Source organism: Mobula birostris, chromosome 2 (assembly GCF_030028105.1).
Source record: "Mobula birostris isolate sMobBir1 chromosome 2, sMobBir1.hap1, whole genome shotgun sequence".
Taxonomy (NCBI): Eukaryota; Metazoa; Chordata; class Chondrichthyes; order Myliobatiformes; family Myliobatidae; genus Mobula; species Mobula birostris.
This window is the reverse complement of record NC_092371.1, coordinates 94,336,844-94,351,712: the sequence shown is the minus strand read 5'-3', so window position 1 is coordinate 94,351,712 and position 14,869 is coordinate 94,336,844. Positions and strand designations below refer to the sequence as shown.

At 37.3% G+C, this 14,869-nt stretch overlaps 1 protein-coding gene across 1 annotated transcript in view; it reads left to right on the top strand.

The window, feature by feature from the left end:
- Positions 1-3,876: 3,876 nt before the first annotated feature.
- The window catches only part of rsph14 (radial spoke head 14 homolog), a 786,151-nt gene continuing 775,158 nt past the window's right edge, over positions 3,877-14,869 (top strand). Inside the window, exons 1-2 of the mRNA XM_072245220.1 lie at positions 3,877-4,161; positions 12,862-12,964. Coding sequence (XP_072101321.1) covers positions 3,963-4,161; positions 12,862-12,964 — 302 coding nt within the window. The 5' untranslated portion in view covers positions 3,877-3,962. The remainder of the gene's footprint in view (positions 4,162-12,861; positions 12,965-14,869) is intronic.

Sequence of the window (14,869 nt, the reverse complement as noted above, 5' to 3'; positions counted from 1 at the left end):
TTTTCTATCTTTCATAACCTTGATTTCAAATATCGTTCTCTGTTACCAAGAGAATTAAATTCTCCAGTTGATCAACAAAACTAGAGTTTCTCATCGTAAGAATCATTTTGCCTTGATGAGGCCACACTCAGAGTGGAGGAGCAACACCTCATATTCTGTCTAGATAGCATCCAATCTGATGGCATGAAAATTTTTTCCTCTTTCTGGTAAAAACAATAACATCACCTTCCCTCTTCTTCTATTCTACTCTCTGGTCTTTTACTTATTCTCCTCACCTACCCCTAGTGCCCCACCTTCTACCCTTTCTCCCATGGACCACTCTCCTTTCCTATCAGATTTCTTCTTTTCCAGCCCTTTAACCTTCCCACTCATCTGGCCCCACCTATCATATTCTAGCTGGTCCTCCTTCCCCTCAGCCCGTCTTTTTATTCTGGCATTTTTCCCCTTCCTTTCTAGTCCTAAAGAAGGGTCTTGGCCCAAAATGTTGACCGTTTATTCACTTCTGTAGTTGCTGTCTGACCTGCTGAGTTCTCCAGCATTCTGTATGTGTTGCTCTGGACTCCCAACATCTGCAGAATCTCATGTTTGTCATTTTGGTAAATTCCCCTTGAATCTCTCCAAATCTTTGTAATACCCAGAACAGGATATATTTAAAAATAAATCTATAAACAAATGAATAATCCAATAGTTAAGCATACTTTACGTATATGGTTTCAATTGCGAAGATTTTTTGGGTTCAATCAATTTATTTTAGCAAGTCCTATTTTATCTAATTTCCTTTTTCAACCTTCCACTATGGATCAAGCTTACTTTGATTGGAAAACCAAAGGTATAGTACGTTTTCGAGATTTATTTTTGGATAATTGTTTCATGTCTTTTGATCAACTTTCTAATAAATATAATTTACCCAGATCTCACTTTTTTAGATACCTACAGATTAGAAACTTTTTACTTACTGCTTCTCCTAATTTTCCACACTCATATCCAATGGATACTTTGGAAAAAATTTTAGATCTAAATCTCTCTCAGAAAAGTGTTGTAGCAATTATTTATAACATAATTATGAATTTATGTCCTGATGTTTCCAATAAAATTAAAACTGATTGGGAAAGAGAACTGAAGATTATTATACCGATTGAAAAATGTGAAAAAATTCTTCAATTGGTTAATTCATCCTCTATATGTGCTAAACATGTGTTGATACGGTTTAAAGTAGTGCACAGGGCTCATATGTCCAAAGATAAACTATCTCGTTATTATTCTTATATTAATCCTATATGTGATAGATGTCATTCCGAGATAGCCTCTTTAACTCACGTGTTTTGGTCATGTCCTTTGTTGGAAAAATATTGGAAAGATATTTTTGATATTATTTCAACGGTTTTGAATACAGACTTAAAACCTCACCCAATTACTGCTATTTTTGGATTACCAATGATAGACTCAAATCATTTAACCTCTTCAGCATGTTGGATGATTGCATTTCTTACTTTAATGGCTAGAAGATCCATTTTGCTGAATTGGAAAGAGATTAACCCTCCTACTGTATTTCACTGGTTTTCACAAACTATGTTGTGTTTGAATTTGGAAAAAATTAGAAGTGTGGTTTATGACCCTTCTATTAAATTTGAAAAAAACTTGGATGCCATTTATTCAGCATTTTCATATGATGTAATTTGACCATTTCCAAACTCATTTTACTTCTCTGTACTGTTGGTTGAGAGGAATGGAGTCGTCGACACTAAGGTTTTCTTCTCTTCCATTTTTACGTTGTTAGAATTGCCCAAGTCTTTTTAGTTTAGTTGACTAATTCTGTTTAGTTTAGTTTTTTTTTGGGGTGGGGTTTGTTTATTTTTCTATTTTTTTCATGATCTTTCTCCAGTTTTTTTTTTGTCCTGTATTATTCATTGTTATCCTACATGATTGGGAGGATTGTCAATTTATACTATTTGGTTTTGTAATTACTCATTTTAAGTATAACAATGTATTTCCAACAATTTTGTATTATTGCTATGTTATGTTTATATTTTATGAAACTAATAAAAAGATTGAAAAAGAAAGAAAAATAAATAACAATGATTTTCTTGTTCTCGTATTATGCAGGATCTGAAAAGCAATTAACCACTTTCTCAATCACCCTTGCCACTTTCTACAACAGGGGTAGGCAACCTCCAGCCCGCGAAGGTATTTTGACTGGCCCGCGAGCAAATATTGGGATACTATGCTTATCCAACCCACGAGCGATTTTTCCTTATTCTGAGTGTTTCCCAGGACCACACTGATGGACATGCATGGCGTCTTGTTACACTGGCTCCAGGTTCTGTTTTGTTCCAAACAAAACACTGGTATATACGAATGACAGGAAGGCAGACTACCTTATTAATATGAATTAGATACTCTCCGTGCACGCGCAGGTTTTCAGATAGGATCGTTCAAATTTGTAAACAGAAACAGCGTCACTGTGTTTTAACAAGAAATCTACGCTAAATATCCAGATATTTACATGTGCTACTATACTTGTTGAATAACTCACGTTTCGAAATAAAATCAAAGAAAAAAATTCCAATGGCAATGAATGCAAAACGCAGGAAGGTAGGCACTGAGTGCCCAAATTTCCAAGACACTTGGACACCAGATTACTCCTTCCTCGAGCAAGCTGGGAAACCAGTTTGTCTCATTTGCCTAGAAAATGTTGCTGTGAAGAAGGTGGCAAATATCAGGTGACATTACGAGACCCTAACTTAGTGGACCATGCAAAAAAGATGGCATCATTGTTTGGCAGCACTTATCTGTGTGAGCAATTATTTTCAGAAATGAAGCACACCAAGAACCATTTGAGAACAAGATTGACTGGTGCCCATCTAGATAATGCCTTGCTCTTGGCATCAACAAGTCTGACACCCAATATTGAGAAGCTTTCAAGCAACAAACAGCATCAAGTTTCACAATGATTTATCGACTGTTTGCATTAAAATTTTCTTTTTTATTATACTTAATTTACCAACATTCAATGCATTGTATTCATACATTTTATGTTTAAAGATTCTTTGTGTTCTTTTAATAGATTCAAAAGATGCCTTGATTGAAATAAATTGTAACTAAACTGAGTTCTTTGATTACTAATTGGCATCCTTGGTTACGCACAAATGATTTTCTAGCATGAGTCATTCATTAATTTGAGGCAACGCATAACTAGATGTATTTAAATGGATAATTTCCACATTTCAAGTTTTTTTATGGCATTTATCTGGTCCACTGTCCGCTCATTAATTAATACGCAATCCGGCCCACAGAGGCAAATAGGTTGCCGACCTCTGTTTTACAAGGACATATACTCCCAGACCTCTATTATTGTACTTCTTTTAGAAACATACTCTAGATTATATTGGAAATAAAAATAAAACTGCAAATGCTAGAATCTGAAATGAAACGGAAAATGCTATAAATACTCAGCAGGTCAGTTAATAGCTGAGGAAAGGGAGTTAAAGTTGTTGATCAGGTCCAAGGCTTTTCATCACAACCTCTAGTTTATATTGCCTTTTCTCATTCTCCTTATCACTTCATAGTTTTCAGGATTAAATTACATCTGCCCCAAGTTATCTTCTCCCGTAATCTGTCGACATTTCCTTCCTGTCCAGTACTATCCTTCTTACAGTTCAATATGCCTCCAAGGTTTTTTTATTCACCTGAAAATTTGGAAACCGTGCCCCGTACAGCATGTATATTAAGGAAATCAGTTAACCCAGCACAGACCTCTGTGTTCAAAAGCCGTCATACAAAACAGTTCGTTCTGCATCACACAGTTGTGCAAGACCGGGCCGGCCTGGCGGGAGAACGAGGCCCCAGGCGTTGCTATGGCAACAGAACCAAGCCGCGAGCGCGTTCAAACAGTCGCCACTCCGGCGCTCGTGGGTTATTTAACACTGTCGGTCGCTTAATTTTGCTTCTGTGCCAGTACGAACATGGCTCACACGAGAATTTCTGCCAAGCTACCTCCGCACATCGACCCAACCAAAGCACCGGTCGCGTTCGCGGACAGGGCTCTGCCCAAACTCAATCGAGAGCTGGCCGACCGCGAACTCATCACTAGACAGCGCGCACTTATGGCCCTGTGTGACCTGATCCACGACTCCGAATTAGCTTATACGGCCGTGGAGGTCGGTAAGTGTGCCGCCAATACCCTACAGCACACTCACAGTATATACCAGCGAAGGTACCAAGTTCGGAGTTGTGGGAAAAACGGTGACCACGTTTGCTCCAATATATCACACACAGTACGTGGGAATGCCATTGAACATCCCCTTGATGAGAGTGTAATACGTTGAATAGAAACCAGGATGCATATTATCCAAAGAAATATTAATGTGAAGACACAAGATACTACAGATGTTAAGTTCTGGAACAGAAAAAACAAACTGCTGGAAGAACTCAGTGTGTCAGGTAGCATCTGTGGAGGAACAAGATCCTGCATCAGGGCTGAGAGAGGAGAAGAGCATGACCCTTGTAAACAGCTGGTAGTAGGTGGAGGGAGGAGGGGTGAAGGATGACAAGCAGAAGGGACCAAGGGGAGAGGGGAAGAATGGAGATGGTTCAAAGGATGGCTGACAGAGACACATGAGCGATAGGTAGGAGCAGACATGGTGGAAAGAAGGTGAGGTAAATGGAATGGGGATTTGTTGGGGAGGGTGAAGGTGGAGAGAGAGATAGAGGTTGCAGTGATAAGTAGGGCACAAAGTGCTGGAATCTGATAAATAAGCAAGTTGATAATGGGAACCATTAGAGAGGGGTGTAGGGCAGATAAAACCAGATGGGTATATGACAGGTGAAATGTTTTGGTGGATGAAATTGGGAGAAGAAAGGGGAGCAAAAATAGGTGTTGGTAAGAATGGGGTATGTGTTGGGAAGGGGAACAAAAATGGGAAGTCTGTAGGTGAATTGGAATGAGAGAAAGAGGGGAGCACAGCATGCAAGGGTTACCTGAATTAGAAAAATTAACCTTTCTTTCATACCATTGAAGTTATCCAAGTGGAATATGATTGTTACTCGTCTAATTTCTGTGCACCTCATTGTAAGGAATGAATAGATTAAAATAAAAACTGCTGAAAATCTGAAATAAAGCTAGAAAAGCTGGAATTGCTCAGTTGATCAGACAGCATCTATGGAGAGGAAAATGAAATAAACATTCCAATGACTGTCATTAGAAGAAAAGAGAGTTTCAGTTAGAGAGAGTAAAGGCACTGACTATAAGAAAAGAGACCTAGCATGGAAATAGACCTTTTGGCCCAACTGCTCCATGCTGACCAAGGATCCTATTTAAGTTAGTCCTATTTCCTCATGTGTGTCCTCTATCCTCTCCGATCTATATGCCTGTCCAAATTCCTTTTAAGTGCTTTTAACGTAACTCAACCACTTCCTCCAGTGGTTTATTCCATTTATTGACCATCCTCTGAGTGAAAAAGTTTCAACTAAACCTCTACACACTGATCGTAAACCTATGTCCTCTGGTTCTTAATTCCCCAACCCTTGGAAAAAGATTGTATACATTCTCCTCTCTATGCCCCTCATGATTTTATACACCTTTAAAAGATTACCCCTCGTTCTCTTATGCTCCAGTGAATATAATCAAAACCTGCTCAACCTCTCTCCATAACTCACAGTTGCAGTAACATCCTCGTAAATCTCCTCTGCACTCTTTCCAGTTTAATGGCAACTTTCCATTAGCAGTGTGACCAAAAATAAACAAAAGATTCCAAAAGCAGCCTCACCAATGTGCAAGACCAAGTGAATCCAGGTGATGCAGGTACTATTGATGCATCCTGAGGAAGAGTAGTGAAGTCTTGTTAATCATAGCTGATGTGATTGGAATAGGCTTAAACAGAAGGAGATGAATAAGTTAAAGATGGGAAAGAAAAAAGTGTAACTGAGATGTTGAACATAGCAGATGTTGGAGATCTGAAATTATTATTTTTTTAAATTTTTAAAATTTTTTTTTGGAAAAAGGAAAGAAGGAAAAAAGAACCCCTGCTAACTAAAACAACAACAACAAAAAAATCCTACTAACAAACAAAACAAAAAAAATGAGAAAAAAAACCTATTTGGAGCTCAAACCCTGAACTATACACCATACAAGCTTCTATAAAAAAAATCAATCCGCCAACCAAATCCATTTACCCAAGAATCAGAAGGGGACCATCTTAATTAACTCAAATCAAATGATAGTAGCAGGCAAAAGAACCCCACCTTTTCTCAAAGTCAAATCAAGGATCAAAAGTTTTTTCCAAACTAAGACATAGCATCACCTGAGAGAACCATTGTATCAAAGTGGGAGCAGAAGCATCTTTCTATTTTAATAAAATAACCCTCTAGCCAATAATGTAACAAATGCAATTACATTTTGGTCTGATATAGAAATACCATGAATATATTGAGGAATTATACCAAACAAAACTGTCAATTTATTAGGTTGTAAATTAATTTTAAAGCTTTAGAAATTGTAGAAAAATAGATTTCCAAAACTGTTTTAGTACAGAACATGACCAAAACGTATGTGTCAATGTAGCTATCTCAGTTTTACATCTGTCTCACTGACCATTAACATTAGGAAATATTTTAGACAGTCTCTCCTTTGTCAAATAATAACGATGTGCAATTTTAAATTGAATTAAAGAATGACTGGCATAAATCGAAGAAGAGTTAACCAACTTCAGAATTCGCAACCAATCCTCTGTTATCAAGGCCATGTTAAGCTCTCTTTCTCAATCTTGTTTAATCTTAAATAGAGGATAATTATCCTGTTGTAATAGTAAATTATAAATTTTCCCAATAACACCTTTCACTAAAGGGTTCATTTTTAAAATAATGTCTAACAGGTCAGAATCTTGTATATATGGAGAATTATTTAAATATTCTTGTAAAAAATGTCTGACCTGAAGATATTGCAAAAAGTGTGAGTGTGAAAGAGAGTATTTAGTTACTAATTTCTCAAAGGACATCAACCTGCCTTCAGATCTGAAATTAAAGAGAATGCTGAAAATACTTAGCCGGATTGGTAGCAGTTCTGGGAAGAGGAACATAGTTCTTTCTCTTCCCACAGAGGCAGAACTACCTGTTGAGTATTTCAGACACTTTCTGTTTTTTTCAGATTTTGAGAACCTTCAATATTTTCTACCTTTGCATTAAAGACCTTGACTCCAGCATTTTCAATAATTGTTTCAGGTTTCCAGTAGCTTTAGTTTACTGATTTTCATTTACATCTGAACGAACATAAACTGGAAGGGGTGGCTACCTGAAGTTGTTGAAATTGATAACAAGTTTCAAGGGTAGCAGCCTGCCATGATGGAAAGTAAAATATTGTTCCTTGAACTTATGTTGGGCTTTGTTGAGCAGAGTAAGAAGTGAAAGAAAAATGGTAATGAAAGCTTAGGGTCGTCCTGTCCATTTGCTCTGCTCTTTTTTTTTATAATGCACAGTGGATCACAATATGAACACTGTGTGCTGTGCATCAGATTGAATTGTTGCTTCAACTGAGAGGAGTGGTTCAGCCCATGGATGGTGGGAAGGGAAGATGCCGCAGGAAGGTAGTGATTGGCGGTGGAGTTGGAAGTGTAAGCAATGGGTTGAGGAGGGAATATGGGTTGACCACCAATTTCCTGAGCTTTGCCAGATTAAAAGAGGTTATGCAGTAATAATGGCAAAAATGGACTGTAGAAGCTTAAAAAAGATTATTAATTAAACAAAAATTAAATGTAAATTTATTAATTACTGTGCTTACAAAGCATGTTGATTCTCAGTTATCTTTTTAAACATTTCATCCAGGCGAAGTTGTTTCATGTGTTCCGATCTCTCCCTGTGTAATTTTTCTTGCATGAAATAAAAATTCATTAGCTCTTGTTCTGTCACAAAGATATATTTCTCTAACCCTTTGGTTAAGTCACCCAACAACTCAATTAACTTGTCAATAGTAAATCTTACAGTTTGATCTGTTTCGGTATCATCACTGCTTTGTTCATCACTTGCAGTGTTTTTAATAGCATTTAGAACACTGTCTATAATTTCCAAGTCCGTAAGATAATGCACAACAGGCGTTTCGTCATTGACTATCATCCACTCATGTAGATTTTCTTCATTAAGATTACTTGCTATATCTTTGAAAGCAGGTCCTGTAACACTTTTTGCGTACTCATGCAAATCATGAACAACTACTTTCTCCTTTGGTACACAAAATCATGTAAAATCATCATCAAACTTTCCTTCAGGCACATTATCAAACATCAAGGCTGAACACAACTTATGCCAGGCACTCTTTGGTGTTTTAGGTTCTACCTTCTCCCATCCTTGAGCAAATAATTTTTGGAAAATTGGTGGTCAACCAATACTCCCTTTGGAATGCTGAAAAGGTAGAGGAAAGGAAGATGTGATTAGTAGCGGGAGAATCATTGAAGTTGACCTTCTCAATAATACTTGATAAGGTCAGGAGAGGATTTCACTTAGTGCAATGGAATGCATAAATTGCAGAACACTCCTGAAGATAACAAATGAGTGCTATAATGTTTTAAGAGGCGCAGAATGCAAAATGAGTCAAAGTAAATGTATTATCAAAGTACATAGATGTCACTATACACTACTGTGAGATTTATTTCCTTGCAGGCATTTACAGGAAAACAAAGAAAATGTGCTCAATGGTGGAAAGAGCTTGGCCTGTGATAGATTGGACTGTATCCACTACTTTCTGCAGACTTTTCCATTCCTGGGCATTGGTGCTAGCATCCCAGGGCATGATGCAACCGGTTACGATACTCTCTACTGTATATCTTTAGAAGTTTGTCAAAATTTTAGGTGACATGCCAAATCTACAAAAAACATCTAAGAAAGCAGAGGTGCTGCCATGCCTTCTTTGTGACAGAACCTACATGCTAGACCCAGAACAGATCCTCCTATATGATAATGCCAAGGAATTAAAGTTCCTGATGTCAAGTTGAGCCTGTGAAGGGCAAGTACATTAGATTTTCAGCCCAAGAGGATATAACAGAAAGCTTTGGGGGAACTTTCTGTTATGTAACTATTCCCAAACCTTTTTCAATTTTGTTTATTCATCTACCTTTTTGAATTGGTCTCTACTTATTGCCAGATGAACTCAAATATCCTTAAGTACTCTCTCAGGTTGAAAGCAAGGAGTGATGTTGTGATACTAGTAAAAGAAGGCATGTTGTACTGTGTGTTGATCTTGACATAGTAGTCCAGTTTTGATCTCCTGGAATTATGACTTTTTAAAGCATGTTAGTTGTCAGTTTAGATGAAAACAGTTGAAAGTCTACATTTTAGAAAAGTATAGGCATAAAGTTGATATAATGGAAGTCTGGAAGATGATGAAGTATGACGTTACAGTTGATAATTTATGATAATTGCATAGATTAGAATATATTGGGGTCATAATTTAAAATGGAAACAATCAAGATGGATTAACAGAAATAGTTCTTTTCCCATAGAGAATCTCCAGTACATTCATGTGATGAATTGCTGAATTCATTACTGCTTGAGACAGAGGTTAAACATTCCAAAGAATTCATGACCAGAGTGATGTTATGGACAAATTTTGATAACTTAAGGATGTAGAGGAGTTTTTATGAATTTCCACCCCCCCAAACTTGCCATGGCCTTTTAGCTTTTATTTCACTTCTGCCAAGGGATTGTAATAGTTCATGGGTAGGCGGAGTTTACTAATTGGGTAAATAAAAACATGACCACTTCCTTTTTCCTCATTAACCCTCAAACATTGGGGGCAACTCAGAAATCCAGAAGATGCCATCAATGATTTGCCACACGATAGCAGGTGCATTTCAGAGCTGGACGTATCATTGTTCAATAAAGAAGTGGGGACTTGGGTTCATTCTGTAGCAGATCTGAGAACATATGAGGTTTCTTATTTGGATAGTAATAGAAAAGATAGCTGCAAGAAAAAAGTTAAAATATTTTCATGCAGTTTACTAATTTTAAAATCTTTTTTTCGAACTTTGTATTGTTGATTTAGATATTTTAAAATTTAAAGCTCATTAAAATGCTTAATAGTGCTTTTGTTGTTATTTGTGATTAACATTTTTGATTAAATGTTTAAAATGTTATAACTCAGATTAAAAAGTTCAATCTAACTTTTCGGTTGGCTGATTCATTTTATAGCAGTACTAGTTTAGACGCATAATGTTTCATGTGACTAGTCCATTGTGAAGCTTAAGGATTCAATGTAGAGTATCTCTTTGCAACATTTTTTACCAGTTTCTCTTGGACTACAAACAGTATGATTTCTTTTGACTTAACATTCACCTCAAAATCTGACCCAGTATAACCCACAAGTTACCATGATAAAGCTGAATGAACTAGAGTCATTTTCCAATCTTATACCTCTTCAGATTACAGTGCCAGTTTAGCCCAGTAAAACAGGGTTAGCATACTGTACATTGTAGGAGGCATAATAAAGTGAATTCAAGGGACAATGTAGGCTTCTAGATGGCAAGAAAAGATGTCAATGTCTTTTGTCAAGGAATTGCTTAATGAATAAGAATTTGCTGCCAAACTGTTAAAAGTAACAGAATTTATTATTATTTAAATGGTGGTGGCATAGCAACAGGTGGGTAAAGTACATGAGTAAAACTAAAATCTGGGAGCTGTTAAATATATACAGCTGTTAATTTTAGTTTATTTGTTTTAGGATCTGGGTATCATTGAAAAAAATCAGCAAATCCTTAATTACGCCTGAGGAAGTTGTGGTGAGTCACCTTCTTGAACAACTGCTGACCTTCTGGTATAGGTTTTCCCATTGTACTATTTGGTAGGGAATTATGTTAGGGTAGTGTGAGACTGTGATACGAATCCTAAGGTAATGGTGTTCCCATGTACTGGCTGCCCTTTTTCTTTTTGGTGGCAAAGGTCATAGGTTCTGGGAGGTGCTTGTTGATGTGTCCTGCAGCGTATTTTATAAATGGTATGCCACTGTGCAGTGGTGATGGGAAGAATGAATGTTTAGGTTGCTTGATTCAATAATAATCAAACAGACTACTTTGGCCTGTCCTGCATAGATGGGGCTTCTTGAGAGATGGTGATGCTGTACTCATTCAAGTGGTTCAGAGTCCTGACTTGTACCCTCAGTTGTTGGACAGGTCTTTGGGTGTCAGTGGTTGAGTCATTTGTCTCAGGGTATCTAGTCTTTGATCTTCTGTTGGAGCTATTGTATTTATATTGCAGATCTACTAGCCCACTTGGCAACAGCCTCCATCACTGTGCTAAAGATTGAGAGCCGGTTATTGGGAGGTAATTAACTGGATTGGATTTTGTGAACAGGATATACAGTCTGTAGGCAATTTTCTACATTGTTGGTTGAATGCCAGTATTGTATCTGTACTAGTACTGCTCAACTAAAGGTATAGTTCGCCAAAGGTGGTGATAAAACTGGAGAAAAACATCCAACAGTACAGCTGGGGCGTTGTCTAGTCCTGTGGAATTTGCTGTGTCATGGCTTCCAATGTTATCTACATATGTACATAAAAGCGTAGAAAGTTGTCCATGTATGTTCTGTTTACAAAATTTACACCAAATCTAATATAGCTAATTACCTCCTTTAGCAACCAACCTTTTGCAAAGTGATGGAAACTGTGATCAACTGTGCTAGTTGGACCCACCATATAAATAACTGTACTATGGCTACAACAATATCATGTGAAATGAATTGAATTGCTGGGGAATGACACTGCTGATGGTGTTATCTTCTTATTGACAATTGGCTGTGATTATAATCTCCACAACTGATACGTGTAAACCAATTTCTTCAACTGGTCCATTTACCTCGTCATTGGTAATTCCTTCTACATTGATGCAGCTGTGCCTGTCAGTACAGTGCCATTTTTGTAATGACTATGCCCACAGTACAGTACACCAGGGTCAAGAAATGGATCTTGCTTTGGATCCAAAGATCTGACCAGGCCCTACATGGTCATTGAGTATCCTTATCTTTGGACTACTGGTCCTGGGCCAGTTTCAGTCCCTGGTGCCAAGTGTGTCATGCGGACTGTCAGAATGGCATGTGTGTACTGAAGGGAGCCATCCCAGCTCTAGATACTTGTACACATGAGAGATACAAATATCTATTGGGGCCCCCTTCAGGTCATTGTGATGGAGACTGTTGAGAAGCCCCTTCTTCTGCAAGACAATGGGATAGATTAACTTTATAATTGCTGTAATGGCATTATTGTTCTTGTTGAATTATTGTCAGGATATGTGCGGCATATTCTTTGAACTATGCAAGTTCATGGGAAAGGCTAAGAAAATGTAAGTACTTCATGATCAAACTTTAGAAGGAATACATAACCTCTTGTTTTCATGTTATGTACCAGTAGTTGTACCTCTGTAATCTGTGGTTCTTAAGGATATTCAAGAATAATGTAATTTGCTATCATCACATTATATATCTATATATACATTTGGGATATATAGAATGATTTGCTGTACTTGTCTGTGCAAGGAACATCCATAGTTGTACAGACCCTGCCTCAGGAGAATGAGAGTGTATTGCTGTTTTGGTGAGTGTCTGACTTAATTTTGATTGGAAGACATAAAAAGTACTAAGCTACTAAAATAGAAAGGGCTCCTGTTAATTCACATTCAATTTAGAAACAAACAATGCAGCCTAAGTCCCCTTTCAATCTCATGTTTTATGGTTCTATGTTATTGAAATAGTGGGATCAGTGTTGCATCTGAAGGTTCTGCCTTAAAAGAGTCATAAAATTAGATAAGTATGCTTTAATGTTCCATATTTAACCATATGGATTTCAGTTCAGCTGGGAAGCTAACGTTGGATATTTTTGCTTCCTCTAGGTTGTTTGGAGAACTTGAAGCTCCTGTTGAAAGATGAAGATGGTACTGTCCGCCAGAAGACCACAGAAATCTTCTACATTTTGGGAACCCACAGTATTGGAAGGTACTGTATAGGGAATTATTTATTATGAGAATGGATGATGGATGTGAAATTGGATCTATGTGTATTTTGTTGGGTAGGGCAAGAGCTACTCTGAATCTAAAATACACACAAAATGCTGGAGGAACTCAGCAGGCCAGGCAGCATTAAGTGAAAAAGTACATTCTACGTACTTCAGCAGGACTTTTTTCCATAGTTGCTGCCTGGCCTGCTGAGTTCCTCCAGCATTTTGTGTGTGCTGCTCGGTTTTCCAGCATCTGCAGATTTTCTCTTGTTTCTGAATCTGAAATTATGTTTGTGATGTGCATTCAAAGTTCTGATTTGAGGCTTGGAAACCAACATCATAGTAAAGATTAATGTCATTAATATTTTCTGGACTTGTAAAGAGCAAGCTGATTATGCTCTTAATCGGTATGCAAATGACATACAGTTATTGTGCATCATGGTCCCTATAACTATTTAGGGGACTTTCCAAATTAACCCTGACAATACAGCATCTAATATTTACATTAAAAGACAAGATATATTCCCACAAATTGTGTTAAAAGGCAGACACATTGTGCTTACTTCTTGGTTTAAATGAGGGATGTTTGGATTCCTGTGAGTAGCTTACTTATGTATTCATGGAGATATTTAAATGTTGAATTTTGCTTTGGTTTAAAATTGGTGGTCAAAAAACAGGCCGGTGAAGACAAGCAAAATGCAATTGCATTTCTGGTAATTATTTTAAGAGTTGATTGTGCCATCTAAATACTGACTCTTATAGCAGCTGTCTCAATTCCACATGCCAAATATTTGATATAACATCCTCACTTTTGGTTATTTTCAAACTGATATATCTGATAGAGGGCATGTTGAATATTTCTAGTATTACATCATCCATGGTATTGATAATGTGATGAGGAGGGATTAATGCTGTGTCAATAGGAGTGATGCATTAGAAGGAGCAAGGTTACAGGAAAGACTACAGGGTTTACAGGTAAAGACTCACTTTTCTTGATCTCTTAAAGAACAGCGATTTTACAGACTGTCATGTCAGTTGCTGACAGATATTTGTACCTTTCTATAAGAATACCTGTTATCTGTTGGACCTGGTTGCATTGCCTACAGCTGTGAACGATAGCATTATCTTTTTAAAATTGTTTTGCCTTTAGTTGTTGGCTGCAGAGACATACTGAAAGTTTGAAACCTATTGTATATAAATATGTAAGATTGATACCAGGTTGTTTATTTTCAATGAGCCCCAAAATGACAATGGCCAGAATGTTTTGATTCTCCTCTCTGACTAAAATCTAACTGGTACGAAGGCCAAACACCATCACAGCAATCAGAAGCTTTCATAATTTGCAAGGGATTTTCTTGCATCATATAATCACAATACTAAAGGCAACCATTTGGCCCATCAAGTCAGTACTGGCTTTTGGATAGTATAGTTCAGCCAGTCCCCAGTTCCATTCTTTTCTCTTAGACCTGTAGGTGATTTTCCCTTGTGTTTTATCCAAATCCCATTTGAAAGCCCTGATTGATCCTGATTCCAACAGTCTTACAAGTAGCAACTTCTAGATAGGAACCACTGTACATAAGACAACTGATTAGGAGAGTAGATTGAACTTCGGCCTTTAGAGTCATGAAGACATAATACCGTAGAGCATAGAAACAGACCCTTCAGTCACCATTTCTATGCCTACCATCATATCTGTCTATACCAATTCCACTTGTCTGTATTAATTCCATATCTCTGCATACCTTACTTATTCAAGTACCTGTCCAGTTGCCTCTTAAATGATTTTTCTTTTTTAAAGGCCCCCATTTCACCTATTCCCAGCAGCATTGTTCCAATTAGCTTGGATTTATTTAAAATTTTCCCTGTTCTGAAGTCTGTATTCAAATTTCAGAGAGATTAGACGG